Source organism: Ovis aries, chromosome 4 (genome assembly GCF_016772045.2).
Source record: "Ovis aries strain OAR_USU_Benz2616 breed Rambouillet chromosome 4, ARS-UI_Ramb_v3.0, whole genome shotgun sequence".
NCBI lineage: Eukaryota > Metazoa > Chordata > Mammalia > Artiodactyla > Bovidae > Ovis > Ovis aries.
In genome coordinates this window covers 69968573-69988276 of record NC_056057.1, presented here as the reverse complement: position 1 = coordinate 69988276, position 19704 = coordinate 69968573, and the positions used below count along the sequence as shown (strand labels likewise).

The 19704-nt window shown below is 39.7% G+C and overlaps 1 protein-coding gene across 2 annotated transcripts in view; it reads left to right on the top strand.

Annotated features, from left to right (window-relative positions):
- Window positions 1-10618: 10618 nt before the first annotated feature.
- The window catches only part of TAX1BP1 (Tax1 binding protein 1), a 90773-nt gene continuing 81687 nt past the window's right edge, over window positions 10619-19704 (top strand). For both annotated transcript variants that reach the window (XM_042248641.2, XM_012176896.5), the window contains exons 1-2: window positions 10619-10738; window positions 17191-17359. In XM_042248641.2, coding sequence (XP_042104575.1) covers window positions 17198-17359 — 162 coding nt within the window. In that variant the 5' untranslated portion in view covers window positions 10619-10738; window positions 17191-17197. The remainder of the gene's footprint in view (window positions 10739-17190; window positions 17360-19704) is intronic.

Genomic DNA, 19704 nt, shown 5'->3' with positions numbered 1-19704 from the left:
GAAAACACATTTCAGCCTAAAACTCTGATTTAGATTTTGTTTACATTACAATTTTAGAAGATGGCCTTAGTAACATTTTATTAATTAATAAATAACTAATAATTAATAAAATAACTTTATTGATTTTAATTATCATTGCTATGTAAAGTGACTCAAAAAATAAAGGTATGTGATGAAAAACACAGAGAAATGGGCCTTGTCGACCTAAGTACCTTAAGAATTCAAAGTATTGTGCTGACAATTCCTTTTCTCAGTAAGATAAGGAAGAAAGGTTAGAGATTATTTACATACCAATGACCTCTCTGTTGCACAGGGAACAAAGAATACTGTTAGGAGCCAGATGGGGCAAAGGTCTTACTAAAGTATAAACCTCTGCAGGCTCTGTTCCTTAATATCGTAAATTACATAGTTTCTCAGTATCACAAATTACATAGTTTCTCTTTTTGATAGCGCAAGAAACTTCTCAAAACACTCAATTTTAACTTCAAAGGTTTTCCTTAGTATTCCCAGACAAAACTTTTAGTGGTAAAGCATATAATGACCACAGAATCTATAAATGTGTTTGTTTGGGGAAATTGCTCTTAAATCTGCAAGATGAAAAATCAAGGGCATTTAGAGTATTGGAAAAAATGTTAATGAAATGATAGTCCATGAACTCTGAGTTGGATAATGAGGAAAGTATTAAAAGGAGAAAGCATAAAGAAATCCTGAGGTCTTTGAAAAATAGTTACAGTGGCTATATTTGTATAAGCAAGTTAGAGGAATAGGAAGTTGTCATCAGAGAGCAGGATGCTTGATGATGAAGGTGAAAGAACGCGTGATGATAAGGCCCAAGTTATGAGCATGGAAATAGGTATCTGGACTAGAGTGGAGGAGATTATTGAAGACGAGGGATTCAAGAAATCTTAAGGTCACGATGTTACCCTTTTAATTTTAATGTCATCCAAATAAACACTGAGGGGCTTGGAACAGAAAGGGAGGCTATGCTCTTGATAACAATCTTCAATGAATGAGGTGGAGTGACTTGGAGATCAGCATGAAACCATTTGCACTTCTGAAGTGGTTTGCCATTCTCTTCTCCAGTGGACCACAGTTTGTCAGAACTCTCCATTCATCTGTCTTGGGTGGCCCTACACGTCATGGCTCATAGTTTCATTGAGTTAGACAAGGCTGTGGTCCATGTGATCAGATTGGTTAGTTTTCTGTGATTGTGGTTTTCAGTCTGTCTGCCCTCTGATGGAGAGAAGGATAAGAAGCTTATGGAAGCTTCCTGATGGAAGAGACTCATTGAGGGGGAGACCGGGTCTTGTTCTGATGGCGGGGCCATGCTCAATAAATTTTTAATCCAATTTTCTGTTGATGGGTGCAGTTGTGTTCCCTCCCTGCTATTTACTGGGGTGGAGGTGAAGATAATGGCAACCTCTTTCAAAAGATCCCATGCATGTACTGCTACACTCACTGGCCCCAACCCTGCAGCAGGCCACCACTGACCCACCCCTCTGCTGGAGACTCCCAGGCAAGTCTGGGTCAATCTCTTGTGGGGTCACTGCTCCTTTCTCCTGGGTCCTGGTGAACACAAGGTTCTGTTTATGTCCTCCAAAGGTCTATTTCCCAATCCTGTGTAAGTTCTGGCAGCTCTGTGGTGGGGTTAATGGCGACCTCCTCCAAGAGGGCTTTGCCATACCCAAGTCTGCTGCACCCAGAGCCCCTGTCCCTGTGGCAGTCCACTGCTGACCCATACCTCCACAGGAGACACTCAAACACAGTTCTGTCTCAGCCTCTGTGGGGTCTCCAGGTCCTGGTGAGCACAAGGTTTGAGTCCTCTGACCTCTCTGGCGGGAATGGGGTTTAATTCTAAAGGAGAATTCGCCCCTCCTACTGTCTTGCTGGGGCTTCCCCTTTGTCCCTGGGCATGGGGTATCTCCTCACAGCCGCTCCAGTGAAGTGCAGCCGCCGCTCTAGCGCCTACCATATTGCTGGGGTTTCTCTCACCTTGGACCTGGGGTATCTCCTCACGGCCGTTCCAGTGCCACGCAGGCGCAACTCCAGCTGTGAAAAGACGAGAAGCGAAGAGCGAAAGAGGAAAGGAAAGATATACCCTTTCGGATGCAGAGTTCCAAAGAATGGCAAGGAGAGATAAGAAAACCTTCCTCAGCCATCAATGCAAAGAAATAGAGGAAAACAATAGAATGGAAAAGACTGGAGGTCACTTTAAGAAAATTAGAGATACCGAGGGAACATTTAATACAAGGATGGGCACAATAAAGGACAGAAATTGTATGGACCTAACAGAAGCAGAAGATATTAAGAAGAGGTGGCAAGAATACACAGAAGAACTATACAAAAAAGATCTTCACCACCCAGATAATCACAATTCTGTGACCACTCTCCTAGAGCCAGAGATCCTGGAATGTGAAGTCAAGTGGGCCTTAGGAAGCATCACTACGAACAAAGCTAGTGGAGGTGATGGAATTCCAGTTGAGGTATTTCAAATCCTAAAAGATGATGCTATGAAAGTGCTGCATTCAATATGCCAGCACATTTGGAAAACTCAGCAGTGGCCACAGGACTGGAAAAGGTTAGTTTTCATCCCAGTCCCAAAGAAAGGCAATGCCAAAGAATGCTCAAACTATCGCACAACTGCATTCATCTCACATGCTAGTAAAGTAATGCTCAAAATTCTCCAAGCCAGGCTTCAACAGTATGTGAACCGTGAATTTCCAGATTTTCAAGCTGGATTTAGAAAAGGCAGAGGAACCAGAGATCAAATTGCCAGTATCCGCTGGATCATCGAAAAAGCAAGAGAGTTCCAAAAAAACATCTATTTCTGCCTTATTGACTATGCCAAAGCCTTTGTATGGATCAAAATAAACTGTGGAAAATTCTGAAACAGATGGGAATATCAGACCACCTGACCTGCCTCCTGAGAAATCTGTATGCAGGTCAGGAAGCAACAGTTAGAACTGGACATGGAACAACAGACTGGTTCCAAATAGGAAAAGGAGTACGTCAAGGCTGTATACTGTCACCCTGCTTATTTAACTTCTATGCAGAGTACATCATGAGAAACGCTGGGCTGGATGAAGTACAAGCTGGAATCAAGATTGTCAGGAGAAATATCAATAAACTCAGATATGTAGATGACACCACCCTTATGCCAGAAAGTGAAGAACTAAAAAGCCTCTTGAAAGTGAAAGAGGAGAGTAAAAAAGTTGGCTTAAAGCGCAACATTTAGAAATCTAAGATCATGGCATCTGGTCCCATCACTTCATGGCAAATAGATGGGGAAACAATGGAAACACTGACAGACTTTATTTTGGGGGGCTCCAAAATCATTGCAGATGGTGACTGTAGTCGTGAAATTAAAAGATGCTTACTCCTTGGAAGATAAGTTATGACCAACCTAGTGGGACACGACTAAGCAACTTCACTTTCACTTTTCACTTTCATGGACTGGAGAAGGAAATGGCAACCCACTCCAGTGTTCTTGCCTGGAGAATCCCAGGGATGGGGGAGCCTGGTGGGCTGCCGTCTCTGGGGTCGCACAGAGTCAGACATGACTGAAGTGACTTAGCAGACAGCATATTAAAAAGTAGAGACTTTACTTTGCCAACAAAGGTCCATCTAGTCAAGGCTATGGTTTTTCCAGTAGTCATATATGGGTGTAAGAGTTGGAGTATAAAAACAGCTGAGCGCCAAAGAATTGATGCTTTTGAATTGTGGTGTTGGAGAAGACTCTTGAGAGTCCCTCAGACTGCAAGGAGATCCAACCAGTCCATCCTAAAGCAAATCAATCCTGAATATTCGTTGGAAGGACTGATGTTGAAGCTGAAACTCCAATACTTCGGCCACCTGATGCAAAGATCTGACTCATTGGAAAAGACCCTGATCTGGGAAAGATTGAAGGCAGGAGGAGAAGGGGACGACAGAGAATGAGTTGGTTGGATGGCATCGCTGACTGAATGGACATGAGTTTGAGTAGGCTCTGGGAGTTGGTGACGGACAGGGAAGCCTGGCGTGCTGCAGTCCATGGGGTTGTAAAAAGTCGGACATGATTGAGCAACTGAACTGAACTAAACTGATGAAACCGTTTACCTCAGATTGGGACTTGAACTAATGTGGTAGGACTGTGTGTTAGTCACTCAGTAGTGTCCAACTCTATGTGACCCCATGGACTGTAGCCTGCCAGGCTTCTCTGTCCGTTTAATTCTTCAGGCAAGAACATTAGAATGGGTTGCTATTCCCTTCTCCAGGGATCTTCCCAACCCATGGATTGAACCTGGGTCTCCTGCATTGCAGGCATATTCTTTACCATCTGAACCACCAGGACTGGGGCCCAGCCAAAAACCCTCCTTGGGAGTTGAACTCATGTGGCTGGATGTTGAATCCAGTCAAAACTGAATTCTTCCAACTCAGGTCTTCCAACTGAGATGACAGACCTTGTTTTAGGACCTAATGAAGCCCAGGTTCTTGATGTCTCATTACAGAAAGAATTCAATGAGAGACAAAGTATTAGGTAAGATGTGGGTTTACTCAGAGAGACATACACTCCACAGACAGTGTGGGCCATTGCTGAAGGCCAGTGCAGCCTCTACATGTGGTGGGGTTAGCTTTTACAGGCTGGGTAATTTCATAGGCTAATGAGTAGGAGGATTTTCCCAAACATTTTTCGGGCGAGGGGGAGATTTCCATGAATTGAGTCACAGCCGACTTTTTGATCTTTGATGGTGAGTCTTGGAACTGCCATGGCACCTCTGGGTGTATCACTTAGCCTGCTGATCTGTTGCAATGAGCATATATTGAGATTCAAGGTCAGCTCGAAGTTGGTTGTCTATCGTCTTGGACCCATTTGAGTCTACTCAGTTTATGTTGTGTCCTTGGGCTATGTCACGCTTTCAAAGGTTGTGCCTTGCCCCCTTCCCTCCTGTTTCAAGCAGACAACAGCAACAACAAGGGGAGAGGGAGTTTAACTGGTTGGTATGCAAGTCAAAGGACCAAAGTATTATAGAAACATTTGGGAGAGTAATGATAGGCAAACTATAAGGAGTGAGAGAATATCAACTATCTCTTAGCATAGGGTAAGAGAAAGTACACCACGCTACTTTAGAGTGTTTGAATTTTCTGTTTATCCAAAATCTACCATTGTTCAAATCTTGTCTTTAAAAGCACTTTTTTAAACAAAGGTTTACATATCTATCAGTTTTTTTAAGGAAAGGATAGTGTTTAGCAATGGGTACCTTTAATACCAATGTAAGCCATTGTTTCAAAAGATGAAGACAATTCATTTTACATGCTTTCAAAACCAATAATGACACTTCTATAACACACCTGTGTGAATTTATTCGTTTCTAATTTTCAGTCCATGTTGTACCACCTAACTGTTCCATTTGTTCCCATTTTTAGATTAAAAAAAAAGGTTTGCTTATTTCTTTATTTTTACGGCTGTGCTGGGTTTTTGTTGCTGTGCATGGGCTTTCTCTAGTTTCCCAGAGCTGCGGCTACTCTCTGGTTGCAGTGCACAGACCTCACTGCCGGGGGCCAGCGTGAGGAATTCCGCCCATGGCAAAGGTCATGAGGAACGAGGTTTGGCATACGCAAAGGCGTGATCAAGCCTCAGGAAACCGCCTGTTCCCGAGCATCTAACCCCAAAACCAGAGTCTGTTTTATGCTCTCACCTACACATCTGACTTTACGGGGGGCTCTCCCCCATAACCATTTCTCTCTGAGAAGGAGTAAACGTGCAGCTCCAAGGCAATAAAAATTCTTGGGCGTGACAAGAGTGTTTCAGCTTACGGACTCCTCTGAAGGTTATCTAGCCCACCTGTATAGGTTTGTCCGGCCACATGTGATTGCTTACAGCCTCCCAACCTGAGAGGCACGAGATGTTTTAGACTTACTAAAGGCAAATTATTTTGGGGAGTTAAAATTATTAGTATAGTTGGTTAGGAATTATATTGGTGAAGGGTCTCTTCATTTGTTGTGTCAATAATTGTTGCTAATTCCCTGCTCTGGGTGGGACAAGGATGTCTCAGGTCAAACCTCTCTGCTGACAGACTAGCTTGTGTGACAGGATTATCCATACTCCTGCCACATGATTGTTTACTACCTCTCAACCATAAACAGCACAGAGAGTTTTGGAGTATTTTGAGAGTCTTAATTAGCATAGGACTTTTTCTTCTGTTTGAGTCAATAATTGCCGCCAGGCCTCTATATCCTTAGGCACCTGGGAATATATTAATCAACGTATTTGGAATATAGCAAAGGAAATATAGTAGTTTTGATGTTAGCAATACTAGACTTTTTGAGTTAATGGATTTTCTCTTTTGTAATAGATCACTGTACTTTGTTATATATCACTGTGTCCTTGCTGTGTAAGAATGTAACTTTATGATATCTTAAGACTAAATAGATCTTAAGGGGAGCATTGGTGAAAGGATTTTCATTTGTTGGGTTGATGTTTGCTGCTAAATCTCCATGTTCCCTACCCTTATAATGAATATAACTAGCATATAGGAAGAAATAAGTATTAACCTTTAAGCATATAGGAGAAATAAGTATTAACCTTTAAGATTAATCATGTTAACCTTGGGTTAAATAAATTCCTTTCTTGATTGTAACTCACTACACCCTCACCCTATAGGAATGTAACTTTATTTGGAGGGTGGTGCCTGGTTTAAGAAAAAAACACCCTTGGAAGAAATAAGTTTTTTTGGTTATCAGAAAGAAAGGATCATAAAATGTAAGCAGGTCTCACTCATGGCCAGAAGATGATGTAATATCCCTAAGACCTTTTTTTTTATACATTTATGCGAAGCACCTGATTTTGACAAAGGTCAGGACTGCTGACCCCCGCGTGACTCTGTATTCATCCCTATGTGTAACAAAAGGTATATAAGCAAACCCAAAAATAAAAAAATCGGATCAGTTTCCGGAAAGACTGATTCCCCCATGTCGCTTCTCTCTTGCTCCCGGTTTTTCTGGCTGAATTCCCATCTGGAGCATGGATGCTATTCCACGTAATCCAAGTTATTCAGCCTCCTTTTCTCCACTAATCTTCCTACTACACTATCCATTTCTAATCTCTCTATATCTGTGATTAAATATGTATTTTTCCAAAGACGCCGACTCCGTCCCCCCACCTTCGAATCACCCTGGATCCACCGGGGCTGGACCCCGGCACCTCACATTGCGCTAGTTTCTCTTTTTGTGGAGCATGGACTCTGGGGTGCTTGGGTTACAGTAGTTATGGCACGTAGGTGTGTGGAATCTTCCCGGAGCAGGGATCAAACCCATGTCCTCTGCATTGGCAGGCAGATTCTTAACCACTGGACCACCAGAGAGGCTCTTCATTTGTGCCCTTTTAGTTATTCTGTCTACATAAGCCCTTTCAGATCCTGTTAACTCTTTCAGAGCTTACTGCTAAGTCACTTCAGTTGTGTCTGACTCTGCTGCTGCTGCTGCTGCTAAGCCGCTTCAGTCGTGTTTGACTCTGTGCGACCCCATAGACGGCAGCCCACCAGGTGCCCCCGTCCCTGGGATTCTCCAGGCAAGAACACTGGAGTGGGTTGCCATTTCCTTCTCCAATGCATGAAAGTGAAAAGTGAAAGGAAGTCGCTCAGTTGTGTCCGACTCTGTGCGACCCCATGGACTGCAGCCTACCAGGCTCCTCCATCCATGGGATTTGCCAGGCAAGAGTACTGAAGTGCGGTGCCATTGCCTTCTCCACCTTCAGAGCCTAGAGTCCAGTTTTTTAGCCAAATAATAGCAATAATAATAATAATTACCAATCTTTCTTTCCACTTTACTTCTAGGAGTCCATTTTCTATATATCTAACACTTTGCTGTCCCATCTTATAATATCTTGACTAGACTTAAAACAGCTTTAGGGAAGAAACTGTGGATTATTCTTTGCTTTCCTCAGAGTATGTAGTAATAGCATAACAAAGAGCACATAGCAAATGACCAAAAAGCACTTATCAAGAAGCATCCTGGCGTGGTGGGAAATGCAGAAACTTTGGGAGTGATAACTTTGAATTCAGGGTAAAAAGGGTTTGCCCTTTTGGGGATTATGGACAAGTTATTTAACTTTCCTGAAGCCATATTCCCCTGCAAAATGAGGATAAAAATTTACAGGGTTGCTGTGAGGAATGGACACAACCTAAGGACCTATGCAGTGACTGGGAAGCACTGTGTGTCCCACAGGCAGTAATTATTATGATTTGTGAACAATCCTCTCCTACCTAACTCCTCTGCCCAGGCTCTTATATCCTGACTTGAAGTTTTCTTCCATGTCTTCAACAAAACCATACTTAATAGTCTAGGCCTATCTCTACCAGGAGCAGTGTACTGTTTACCCAAGCCTCTAATGAGTTCTAACAACTCTGAATATCTTATTTTATGCTTTTTTATACTATATTTTATACTTTTGTCATCTACATTTTCATGGATTTATTTTCTTCCCTTTGCTATCGTAAGTCCTACTAGAGGAACAGTTCTTTAGATATTTCCTAATCAAAACACAGGTTAGGTGGTTAGTGCTAGGTTAGCACAACTGCTTTAAAAGTGCTAGAAATTGTAAGTATTCCAGAAACATTATGGGGTGCTGAGGGAGTTTCTTTCCAATAGTTCTTTGAATAGGTTTACAATCCCTCATTCACTATTTTGTAATCCTTTTTGGAAAGCTCTTTGCTTTGAAAATCAAATGTTTTCTTAACATTTGGTGACAAAACCTATCCTAACCTGAATTCATTTGTCAATAAACTTGACTTGAACTCATGAGCCTGCCAGGCTCCTCCATCCACGGGATTTTCCAGGCAAGAGTACTGGAGTGGGGTGCCATTGGTTTCTCCATATCTCACACACTAGTAAAGTAAATTTTCCTACTTAGTGGTGTCATATTCATAATTTGTTCTGAAAAAAAAATTAACTTGATTATAGAGCTCTGCCCCACGCCTTATGGGATATTATGTAATATAGGTACACTTCTCTAAAATCTGAAAAATTCTGAATTCTGAACTCCATCTGGCCCAAACCCTTTTATGAACAGATTGTGGATCCATATATCCCTTATATCCCTTGTACACTGTTATACATACAATAGGCTAAATTTTAAAAATTCAATTAAATACTGAAGGGACATATATTTATCCCGCTGGGAGAAACACTGTCTTAAAACTCATGGGATCATTATTAAAGGGATTAAAGCAAGTTAAAGTTGCTGAACTAATACCTTCAAGGGGAAAATAAGGTTTAAAAATTGAAGAAGTTATTAAAAAGTACAAATTAAAAATATGCACAGAAAATGTACTTTCCAATATGGCTTTTATTAAAGGTGGGCATACTGTTTTTCTGATTTCATTACCTGAAAATTGGTGGTAATACATGCAAATAAGTCACACGATTAAAAAATATGAAGAGTGATACTTCTGAAAAATTACATTTATAAAGTTTACTACTGTATTTACATTTCTTTAAAATTATTTTTTACATTTCTTAAGAGACACAGACTACTACTAGAAGGTTGCTACCAGTAATGCCAGTGAATACTGACATTATCACATCATTTTCATCTGCAAAATGAGATTGGTACTCATCTGTAAAGATTCTTCTGAAATAAATTCAAAGGTTTCAATATATAGGAAACAAATCAGTCAGCAGATAATTAGACATCTTAAGTATGTGGCAGTAAAGTATACTGAAGAGGATTTTGTATCTTCTTAATTTAGGAGATGCTTCAACATTTGACTTGATCTCATTTACCATCTCTTTTTCACGGTGATGTTGCAAATTTTATCAAGAGCTTTACAGCAATGCAGGAATATAAGGAATTAGAACAGAATGTACTTGCTTCCGTGGAGTTAGGATTTAACCGAATACTCTTAAGGCGGTAAGCTATATAACAAAGTGACTTTAGAAATTACAAGTGAACAGAGAATACAGGGCAACCTGTATTCACGCACACAGAATAACAGGTAAGAAAAGCAGTTAACTCATAGAATTAGGTCACTGCTGGAACAAGAGGAAATAGAATCATAGAGCACTAGAACTGAAAATCTCCTAGGAGAAACCGAGATTTCACAGAGAACAAAATTCCTTAGTTAAGTAAGCACCGGACTGGTCTACCACCGGGAGTTGGGAAAGTGCCCAGGAGTGAGGGGCTGCAGCAGCCCCAAGCGCGTGGTCCCCCTTTGCTTCTACGATTGTCTACTTTCCGAGCCACAGAATAACTGGGTTCGCTTAGATTTATAAACATCCAGGCAATGACATGGTACCAGTCCCTATATCTCTGGCCTACCCTTTCCACTTAACTGGTAAGTTACTTTTCAATTAAAATAATAATTAAAACGTCAAAAATGCACTAGCTAAACGGATCCTGTTTGGTTGCCACAGGTATCTGAGAGAAAGCGGAAGAAAGCGGAGGAATAGCAGAGCCCAGGGAACAGGCCATTTCGGGTTTGTTAGGGTCCAGGAGCCTACTGTCCGCAACCAGGGTGGCTAACTGCCGGGTGCGACCAGATTGACATTTCAGCGGTTAGGCCCGACCGACTCCTCGTGACGTCGGCGGCGGAAGGGGCGGGTCCATGGGAGGAAGTGACGTTTCACCGGCTTTTGGCCGTGTAGGGAGGTGTAACCGGTCGGTAGAGGGAGGCTGTGGTGGCGGAAGAGGTTCGGCGGCTGATGGCGGCTGAAGCTCGGAAACCTCTTTAACACTCCCCTCTTCCCGAGAGTTCCTCACTCGGTAAGCGCCTCCCCCATTCCGCCCCAGCGCCTTGCGTGGTGTGGACGTCCCCTGGAGCTCTGTCGGGGCTCGTGATACGCCCCTCAGTTCTGGAGTCTAGGGGCCTGGCTAGTCTAGGGAATGGTCTCCGTGGTGACGATGCTGCCGAATGACGATGCTTTCCTTCCCGAGGACAAACCTTTCCTCCCGGACTGTGATTGTGACGGGAGTGTGGGCAACTTTGGTTAGCAAAGGAGTTGGAAAAAGCCACCGGGGGCCGTCCCACACGGCGGGGAGGCCCTGGGATAGGCCTTGGCGACTTAGGGGAGCCGTGTGGGATGTGGGCCCTTTGGTTGGGGACGAGTAGCCAGCGACCCCCGAAAAAGAAAGTGCTTTGGCGGAGGCTCTGCTCTAGGGTGAGTGCTTCGTGGGTAGCGTCTGGGTTGCTGGGGTAGGTAAGCTTAGGAAAACACCTAGGTCGTGTCGAAATGGGACACTGAGGTTTGCCTGTGCGGAGTGAAACCCGTGTTTTGGTTTGAGTCGCCAGTAGATTAGGAGGCGGGGACTCCGTGCGCCTCGGGCCGTAGGCGGAGTTAGCTGTTTGTGCTCGATCTCCAACGTCACCTGGGTTGTAGAGTTAGTGAACGCTTCTCTTGTCTGCTTATAAATGACTGTCACGCCTTTTGCTCGAAGGGATCTTAAATCTTCCGAGAAGAGTCACGTTTGTCTTTGCTTAGGCAACTTGTCCTGATTTCACAACACTCCCTCCCAAAATCCCGGAGGCCCGCAGGTTGTGGACAAGTCCCGACAGGAGCTCGTCATTTTGGGGAATGTTTGCTAAGAGATTAGTATGCATGTATGTGTCCTGATAAACAGATTACCTTATTGGTAATCATTTTGTTTGAGAACGCCGTGACATTTGACTTTCTATAAATATTTTAGGTTTTACAAAGTAGTTATGAATCGCTTTTGTGTCAGGGACAGGAAAACGTCTTAAGTTTTCAACTCTCGCTAGTTGTAGAATAGCTGCATGCAGGAATTACTAATTGTAGTTTTGGAGCCCAATTCCAAAAGCGTTAAAAGAGATTATTAGAGTAACATGTAAATCTAAAAACAAAGTGGGCTAATTACCCTTGGAGTGCTATTCAGGTATGGAAAGGTGCCTTCGTTTTGTTCTTATCAAGAATAAACTTGATTTCTTGAAAGAATACTTGATTACGTTTTCTAGCCATTACATTGTTAAATTGCACACCCTTGTTTATACAATTATGGCTGCAGCTATTTGCGTAGAATAAACTGGTAAATATCCTTTACTTAACAAAATAACAGGTATTTTGGAATTCTAAGTTTCGATCTTTTTTAATGATGTTAAATATTTTTGAAAGGTCTTAACCATGTTCCCTTTTTACTGTTTTGGGGGCATTGCCTCACACATGAAGTTTATTGGATTACATTCTTTTGAAATTTCGATATTACTAAGTAAAATTTTGGCTATATCCACCTATGGGCTTTTAAAGTTTAGTTTGTCTCAAACCCTTACAGGAAGGTAAAGATTCCCTCCCCTCTAATTTAATAAAAAGGCAGTTTCACAGCTTTTTAGGAACCACCATTTAAAACAAAATTAAGTGGTGTGCATGACACCTGGCAGAGTGTAATGAGTAGTGGTACTCCGCTGTAAGAGTTCTGGAGATTGGGAGGACTGTTAGTGTGTAAACTGACAAATTGGTGGATTTGCTTCTGCCTTCCAGAAAGATCGCTGATAATTCTTTTCTGGTCTGTAAGCCAGCTGATACAGTCTTTGAGCTGAAATGTGAGTAATTGGAAGCAATTAGAATATTAGCTGTAGTTTTTCCTTTCAGATACTCAGCTTCTTCCCGAACTGTTTGGAGATAAGTTTGAAAGTTCATATATAATTAACTGAAAATTAAACAAATTTTTTTACTATTTCAACTACTGTGTGTAATGTGTTTCTATTGCAAGAGGTCATATGTGAGTTTTTATTACTAGTCTTTGTCTACTTTGGATTTACTAAGTTTTATTATGGAAATTTTTAAAATACCCAAAAAAAGAAGAGTTTAAGGACTCACTAGTTTGCTAATCTTGGTTTATCACCCCTGGAGTTTTTTAAGGGAAATCCTGGACATCAGGATATTTCACCTATAATTTATCGTCTTTAACTGGTAAGGACTTTGAAAAAAATAAAATCACTATAATAATAGTATCACCTAGAATAAAATTATCTTATTTCCTTTTGAATTCTAAGTGTTAGAATTAGCAAATTATATAAAATATCCAAATTAGAAAGTTTAATTTTCTGTACATTTAATGCACAGAAGTTCTTAGTATGGTCAACTTCCTACTTTATTTGATTAAGGTTTACACATTTTGGGCTAGGTAAGTAAAATGAGTATCAGAAGTCACTGGAAAAATGCTACCAGAAAAGCCAGATCAGGCTTGGGCTTGAAAAAGTTCCAAGAGGAAGAAGATAACACTGATATTCCCCCGCCCTCAATTTATTTTAGCTACTTACCTGAGGGCCCACTGCATATTGTCTATTATTCCTTAGATATCGATGAGTCCTCAAAAAATAACAAAAATTGGATTTTAGACCAAAGACTTAACAGAGTTAAGTTTACAGCGTAACACTTAAAAGGAACCCTAGAGATGTTAGGGAATAAAGCAGAAAATAGGGAAAAGGGCACTGCAGACAGCATGTAAAGGTATTTCAGACTTTGTTTCCCAGCCAGATATGTCTTTTTTCTTTTTTTGAACTGTTCTCATGTGTTTTTTATTTTTTTACTTATGTAACATTGGTTTATTACATTAGTTTCATGTGTATAACATATTTCTAATTCTGTATATACTACAGCATGTTTACCACCAAAAATATAGTTTTCATCTGCCAGCATACAGTTGATCCCCTTTGCTCTTTCTGTCCCCCTTACTCTTGTTCTTGGTAAGTCTGGTTTGGTTTATTTATTTATTGTTTGCCATGTTTCTAGAGGTGTACTTTATAGAGAATGGAAAATGAAATTTGATATGGTAAAGCTACTCCTACTTTTGTGGTAAGCACTGTATTTCCTCTCCAGCTGAGGCTGTTTGTTCTTTTTCTCATGCTATCAGTGAAGCTACACTTCCCAAACACTACCACAAGGTGATGCAGTGACTTTGCACATTACTTCCCCACTGGATGGTGTGTGGGTCTGTGTGTGTGCCTGTGAATCATTGTGAATTAGCATTCTCAGTGAATTTTAATGATTTTAAAAGATTTACCATCTTTTCACTCCGTTTTTTTATCTGTGTGAAGAATGAAATATAAACTGTATGGGAATTAGATATTTTACTGTTTAAAAAGGATTGATTCATGTTGTAGTTACATTCAGATAACATTTATCCTTGTTAACTTTTTTATGAGTAGAAGTTATATTGGAATTAATTAAAAAAGTAATGAGAATGAAGTGACTTTTGTAAAAATATTTCTGTAGTTATAGTCAGATTGAAATGTTTAAAGAGGTTAGTGTTGGGAGAGATTAATGAAGGTTATTAATGGGATAATTGCAAATTATCTTGCTCTAAAGATTTATAAGCATCATGAATATATTTAATATCTGATAGAGTTTTGTATTAAAAACTTGAATTTTGGGGAGAGAGTTTAAAAATGAAATTTCTTGTTAATGTGTTTATTTAAAATAATGAAAATAGTACATTAAATATACTGGTAAAAATTCAGTCAATTGAGTTAAAAGTTGAAGTTCTATTAAGTCCTCTTTTCACACATAACTCGAGTAAAGACTGTAGTGTGTGCTTTTTAGTCCCTTTTGATACATTTATAAGCATATACATACACAAACACATATGTGTATTGCTTTAGTTGCTAAGTTGAGTCTGACTCTTGCGGTCCCATGGACTATTAAAGACCAGGCTCCTTTGTCCGTGGAATTTTCCAGGCAAGAATACTGGAGTGGGTTGCCATTTCCTTCTCCAGGGGATCTTCCTGACCCAGAGATCGAACCCGTGTCTCCTGCTTTGGCAGGTGGATTCTTTACCACTGAGCCACCTGGGACGCCCACATATATGTATATACCTTTATGTTGTTTTATATCTTAAAACTTTTCAGTGAAGTAAAAGTCTAAGTATTGATTTTTAAACGCTCTTGTAATTGAGGTTAAACAAAAGTTTAACCTCCTCTACCTTGTTGTATAACATATACTGTTTTGTTGATTTAGTTTACTTTAGGAACATATTTAAGTTTTACGAAAAAAGTTTCATTCTTAAATTACTTTTAATGTACAACATGGGAAACTCACCCTAAGCTAACTTTGTTTTCTTCATAGAAAAACATTACTGATTCACTTGTCTCAGTTTTGGTAGTTGTATCTAAAAGAGTTTGGTTCAGTTAGTTTAGCTGTAGTCTTTCTCATGGATTTTTTATAACAAGTAGTGAACATTTTTTCAAAACTGGAATCAAAGGTTTTTTTTTTTTTTTTTAAAGGAAGCCACTAAACTTGAAAGGAGATTATTATTAGTGGTTTTGTTAACATCATGACATCCCTTTGGGCCCAGGTTTGCTCAGACTATTCAAAGAAACAAAGTAATGAACACTTACTTTAGGAAGTTTCTAGTGTTGTGCTACCTTTTCATTTTTCTGAAGACTTTAGGTTGTCAGCTGGAGACTATTGACTGTTAAGTCTTTCTGTGAAGTAGAGTTGTTGGTAATAAAGCCTTTTTGTTAGTGGAGAGATACAGGAAATTTACTACTGAATGCGTTCTCTTTACCTTAGAATCCTGGCAAACCTCAGGTGGGAGAGGCTGGTAGACATCCAGCCTGGTATTCTGCCACAGTGGCTTTCAGGCTCACGAGTGACAGTCTCTTTGTGGGATGACCAGTATATTGTATATCCTAAAAGTACAAAGCAGTATCTTGACCATAAGAGAAGTAGAGAAGAGACAAAAAGAAAATTGGGCGTTTTCTGAAGTGTTATTTCAGAATTTTAAAGATTAGCTTTAGTATTTCAGATCAACAAAAGAAACATGGAAAAGCATATTATCTTAGATCTTCCTAGAAATAAAGACTTCTTAGTAATTGTTAAAATGTGAGTAGTGTTGAGAATTTGCTGTTAGTCTACTGGTAAAGACACTAATGCTTTCACTGCCTTGGCCAGGTTTAGTCCCTGGTCTGGGAACTAAGATCCTGCAAGCCTCGCAGTGTGGCGCCCCCCCCCCCCCCAAATGTGATTAGTGTTACTTCTGTAGAAACTTCATGGATTGGTGAAGTAAATTAGAATAATTTGGTTAGCAAATGCCTTAACCCGGTTTTTCCCATTATTACAGAGATTCTTGTTTTGATGACTCAGAAGCAAGTGCCATTGTGTCAGTGGTATTGTTTCCTATGTGGTACTGTAGAAACAGTGACTGAAGTGAGTCTGTGACACACTGTAGAGATAGATTTTTTGAGTGAATTGTATCATTTTTTCAAAAGTAGAGCAAATGATACGGAAAACATTTAGGTTTTGAAGATTTTTATAGGCCACTTTCACCATTCATCTGCTAGCAAGTGCTGTTAGTGAGCACTCACTGAATCTATAATAGATTCTCAACAGTATGTTTTTCATTGACACTATATATTTAAAAATACATGTGTTTTTAATCAGTAACTATATGGAAAGGATGCAATAATGCTGGAATCAAGATAGAATGAAAGGGTAGAATTGGTATAGGTAGAGATGAACAAATAGGCTGAACTATTCCAAGTAGACCAACTGAGATTTTACATAATCTGAGAGATTTGAACGAGTGTTTACCAGAAGCCCAAGAAGATAGCCCAGTCCTGGGAATCTGTGAGAGCTGCTAATGGAGACTTAAATTGATGGTTTGAGTCATAGTCCAAATAGTATTTCTCTGTGCTGGCTGTATATAGGATTAAGATTACTTTGGGAGGCTTAAAAAAGAATGTGTATACACACACTTGCATGCAGTGCCCAGGTCCCAAAAAGTCATTGTCTTTTTCTAAGACTCCCTAATGATTCTAATATGTAGCCGGGGTTCAGAAAAGCTGGGGATCATGAATGTGGATCAGGAATGCATGACAGAGAAGTTGACTAGGCTCTAGGTGGAGGGATGCATTAGGTCGGATTAGGGAGGAAAGTGATGCAGGTTCAGGCGTTCAACATAGAAACACTGCTTTTGGTTTGCAAGAGGAGCAGAGGGCTGGGCTTTGCAGGAGAGGTGAAAGTTTGGTTTTTAAGTTTTTTTAACTTGTTGAACTTTCTGAACCATTTTGTAAATTAATTACTTCCCAGTTTGTGTTTTTATATTTAATCATATCGAAAGGAGTTCCAGTGTTTAAGAAGTATGTCTTTTCAATAATTCTCTGAGAATATCCATGTAATTTACTTTTAAAGCTATATATTTTCTCAAGGTATGAGTTTTTTCTTACTTGGTATCATTAAATATGTATAATTTACTTGTTTCAGATTCACAATGACATCCTTTCAAGAAGTTCCATTGCAGACTTCCAACTTTGCCCATGTCATCTTTCAAAATGTGGCCAAGAGTTATCTTCCTAATGCACATTTAGAATGTCATTATACTTTAACTCCATATATCCATCCACATCCAAAAGATTGGGTTGGTATATTCAAGGTAAGAGAACTTTCTGCATATTTCTTCCATATAGGCACTCTTTATTTTCTTCTTAAGAGGTTCACAATTAGTTTATACTTGTCTTAGCTCTATGTTAAGGATTATTTTTATAAACTTCAAATGTAAAACATTATGTAACTTGAATTATTTACTAGTGCAGGGAAGTGTACAACAAATGTTAGGAACTTCAGTTCACTAGACTTTCCTCTCTGTGATCAAAAGGTTTGACTTAAAATTCTTTTCAAATTTTTTTCCTCCTATTTTCTCCATTCCTTACCTTAAAAAAAGTGATCTTTTCCTTTGGGTTGGTATATCATTTATGGTCTTGTAATTTGTAATTAATTTTGTACAGCTCTGCAGCTATGTTACTATCTTTTCTGTTGTCCCACATTGTTAAAATATTCCTCATATTGTCCCATGCTTTAATAAGAGTATTCTGTTTTACATGACTAGTAATTTCATTGATGGCAAGAGTCCCAGTTCTAATATTTTGCCATTATGTGTTACATTTAGTTGAAAATTACACTGAGATGATCATTACAGTGGTGGAAGTTTTTTGGCAATTTCAAGTCTTCAGAATGTAATGGAGAACCAGAAAATAAGAATGTCCATTTAGCAAAGTAATGCTGTAGATGTACAGGTAGTAAAACTTACTTTTCTCTTGGGTTATTCTAGATTCTCCCTCAGAAGCAATTTTTATTTTAGCTATGACTTGTTAAAACCAAGACCATTAGGTATTGGAATTTTGATTGTGTGGTCTGTATAAGTTAAATAGTAAAGTAGAAAAATAAAAGTAGCTGCTAGAATTAGGTACATTGAGAGTATGAAGTAGTGAAAGTCTGGCCTAATAGAGTGAGGAGGACAGAAATACTGTATGGGACAAAACAAAGTTCTGGCATTTAATCATATTTCAGTACCTTTTTGAATCTCTCATCCTTTGGCATTGCTGGATTGGTGAGTTATTTACTCTCTTTTCTTTAGGCTAGTCAAAATCCATTATGAAGATACATTCATTGTAAGCTTATGAAATCAGTATCATTTTTAATTTTACATAAGAGATGAATAACAAGTTAAAGACACTAAGAATTGGTATTTTCTTGAAGAGTGAGACAGAGGAAGAACAGAGCAGGGAAATGAGATTGAGGGAAGAAAAGGGCATTCCTGGCAGGAAAATGGCGTAAGCAAAGGCACAGGGGTGAGAATGAGAATGAGTTAGTGAAGTGGAGGGAGATGAAGTATCAGTCTTTCCAAGGAAAACCTTCAGTGTTAAGCTAAGTAGTTTGGAAACTTTTCATTATGTGCAGCGAGAAGTCTGCATATGTCGGCTGATGTGTGATAAATGTTATTTCAAGAAGATAAATCTTTACTTTTTTTTTTTTCAGACTACTTATTTTTGTCTTCTGGTCCCCCCTCCCATTTTTTGTTAATAACCTATTGTTTACGCCAAAAGTTTATGACTGTCTCATCAGATCCAGCCAAACACAATTGTGTCAGTTTTACTGCCTATTTCCACATTTTTAATATCACTGCTGTAGTTCATGCCCTCCTTATCTCCTTCTAAGACGATTGCAGTAGGTTTCCTGTTTTCCCTGCTTTCATTCTTAATGCCACTCCTCCTTTTTATCTGTTCTTCAAAATGCTCTATATATAATAGAAAATGAAAATCTGAACATATCTTCCTCTTGTTTAAGTGGCTCTTCATCCTCTGTGGGATAATGCCAAGACCAAATAACTTAGGGTGCCAAATAGGGCTCCTTTATAAGACCTGATTTATAGCTTCCTTTTTTACATTGCCTGCTTATTTTTGGCTTTCATAATGCTAATGTATTATCTCTTGTGCACTCCAAGGACTGGTAACCCTTCTTTAAGCAGTAGTACTTACATAAATAAATAATAAATAAATTTGAGTAGAATACCCTTTCCATCTTGCCTGGATGATACTTAAAACTCAGTGGGAAGTTGAAGCATGTAGTAAAAACTTCAAATGGTACAGGAAAACTCAGGGGAAAAAAAAATCGTGTTTTAATACTATTACCTAGCAATAAGCTGGAGAAGGCAATGGCACCCCACTCCAATACTCTTGCCTGGAAAATCCCATGGCTGGAGGAGCCTGGTAGGCTATAGTCCATGGGGTCGCTAAGAGTCAGACACGACTGAGCGACTTCACGACTTCACTTTTACTTTTCACTTTCATGCATTGGAGAAGGAAATGGCAACCCACTCCAGTGTTCTTGCCTGGAGAATCCAGGGACGGGGAGCCTCATGGACTGCCGTCTGTGGGGTCACACAGAATTGGACACGACTGAAGCGACTTAGCAGCAGCAGCAATAAGCATTGTTAACATT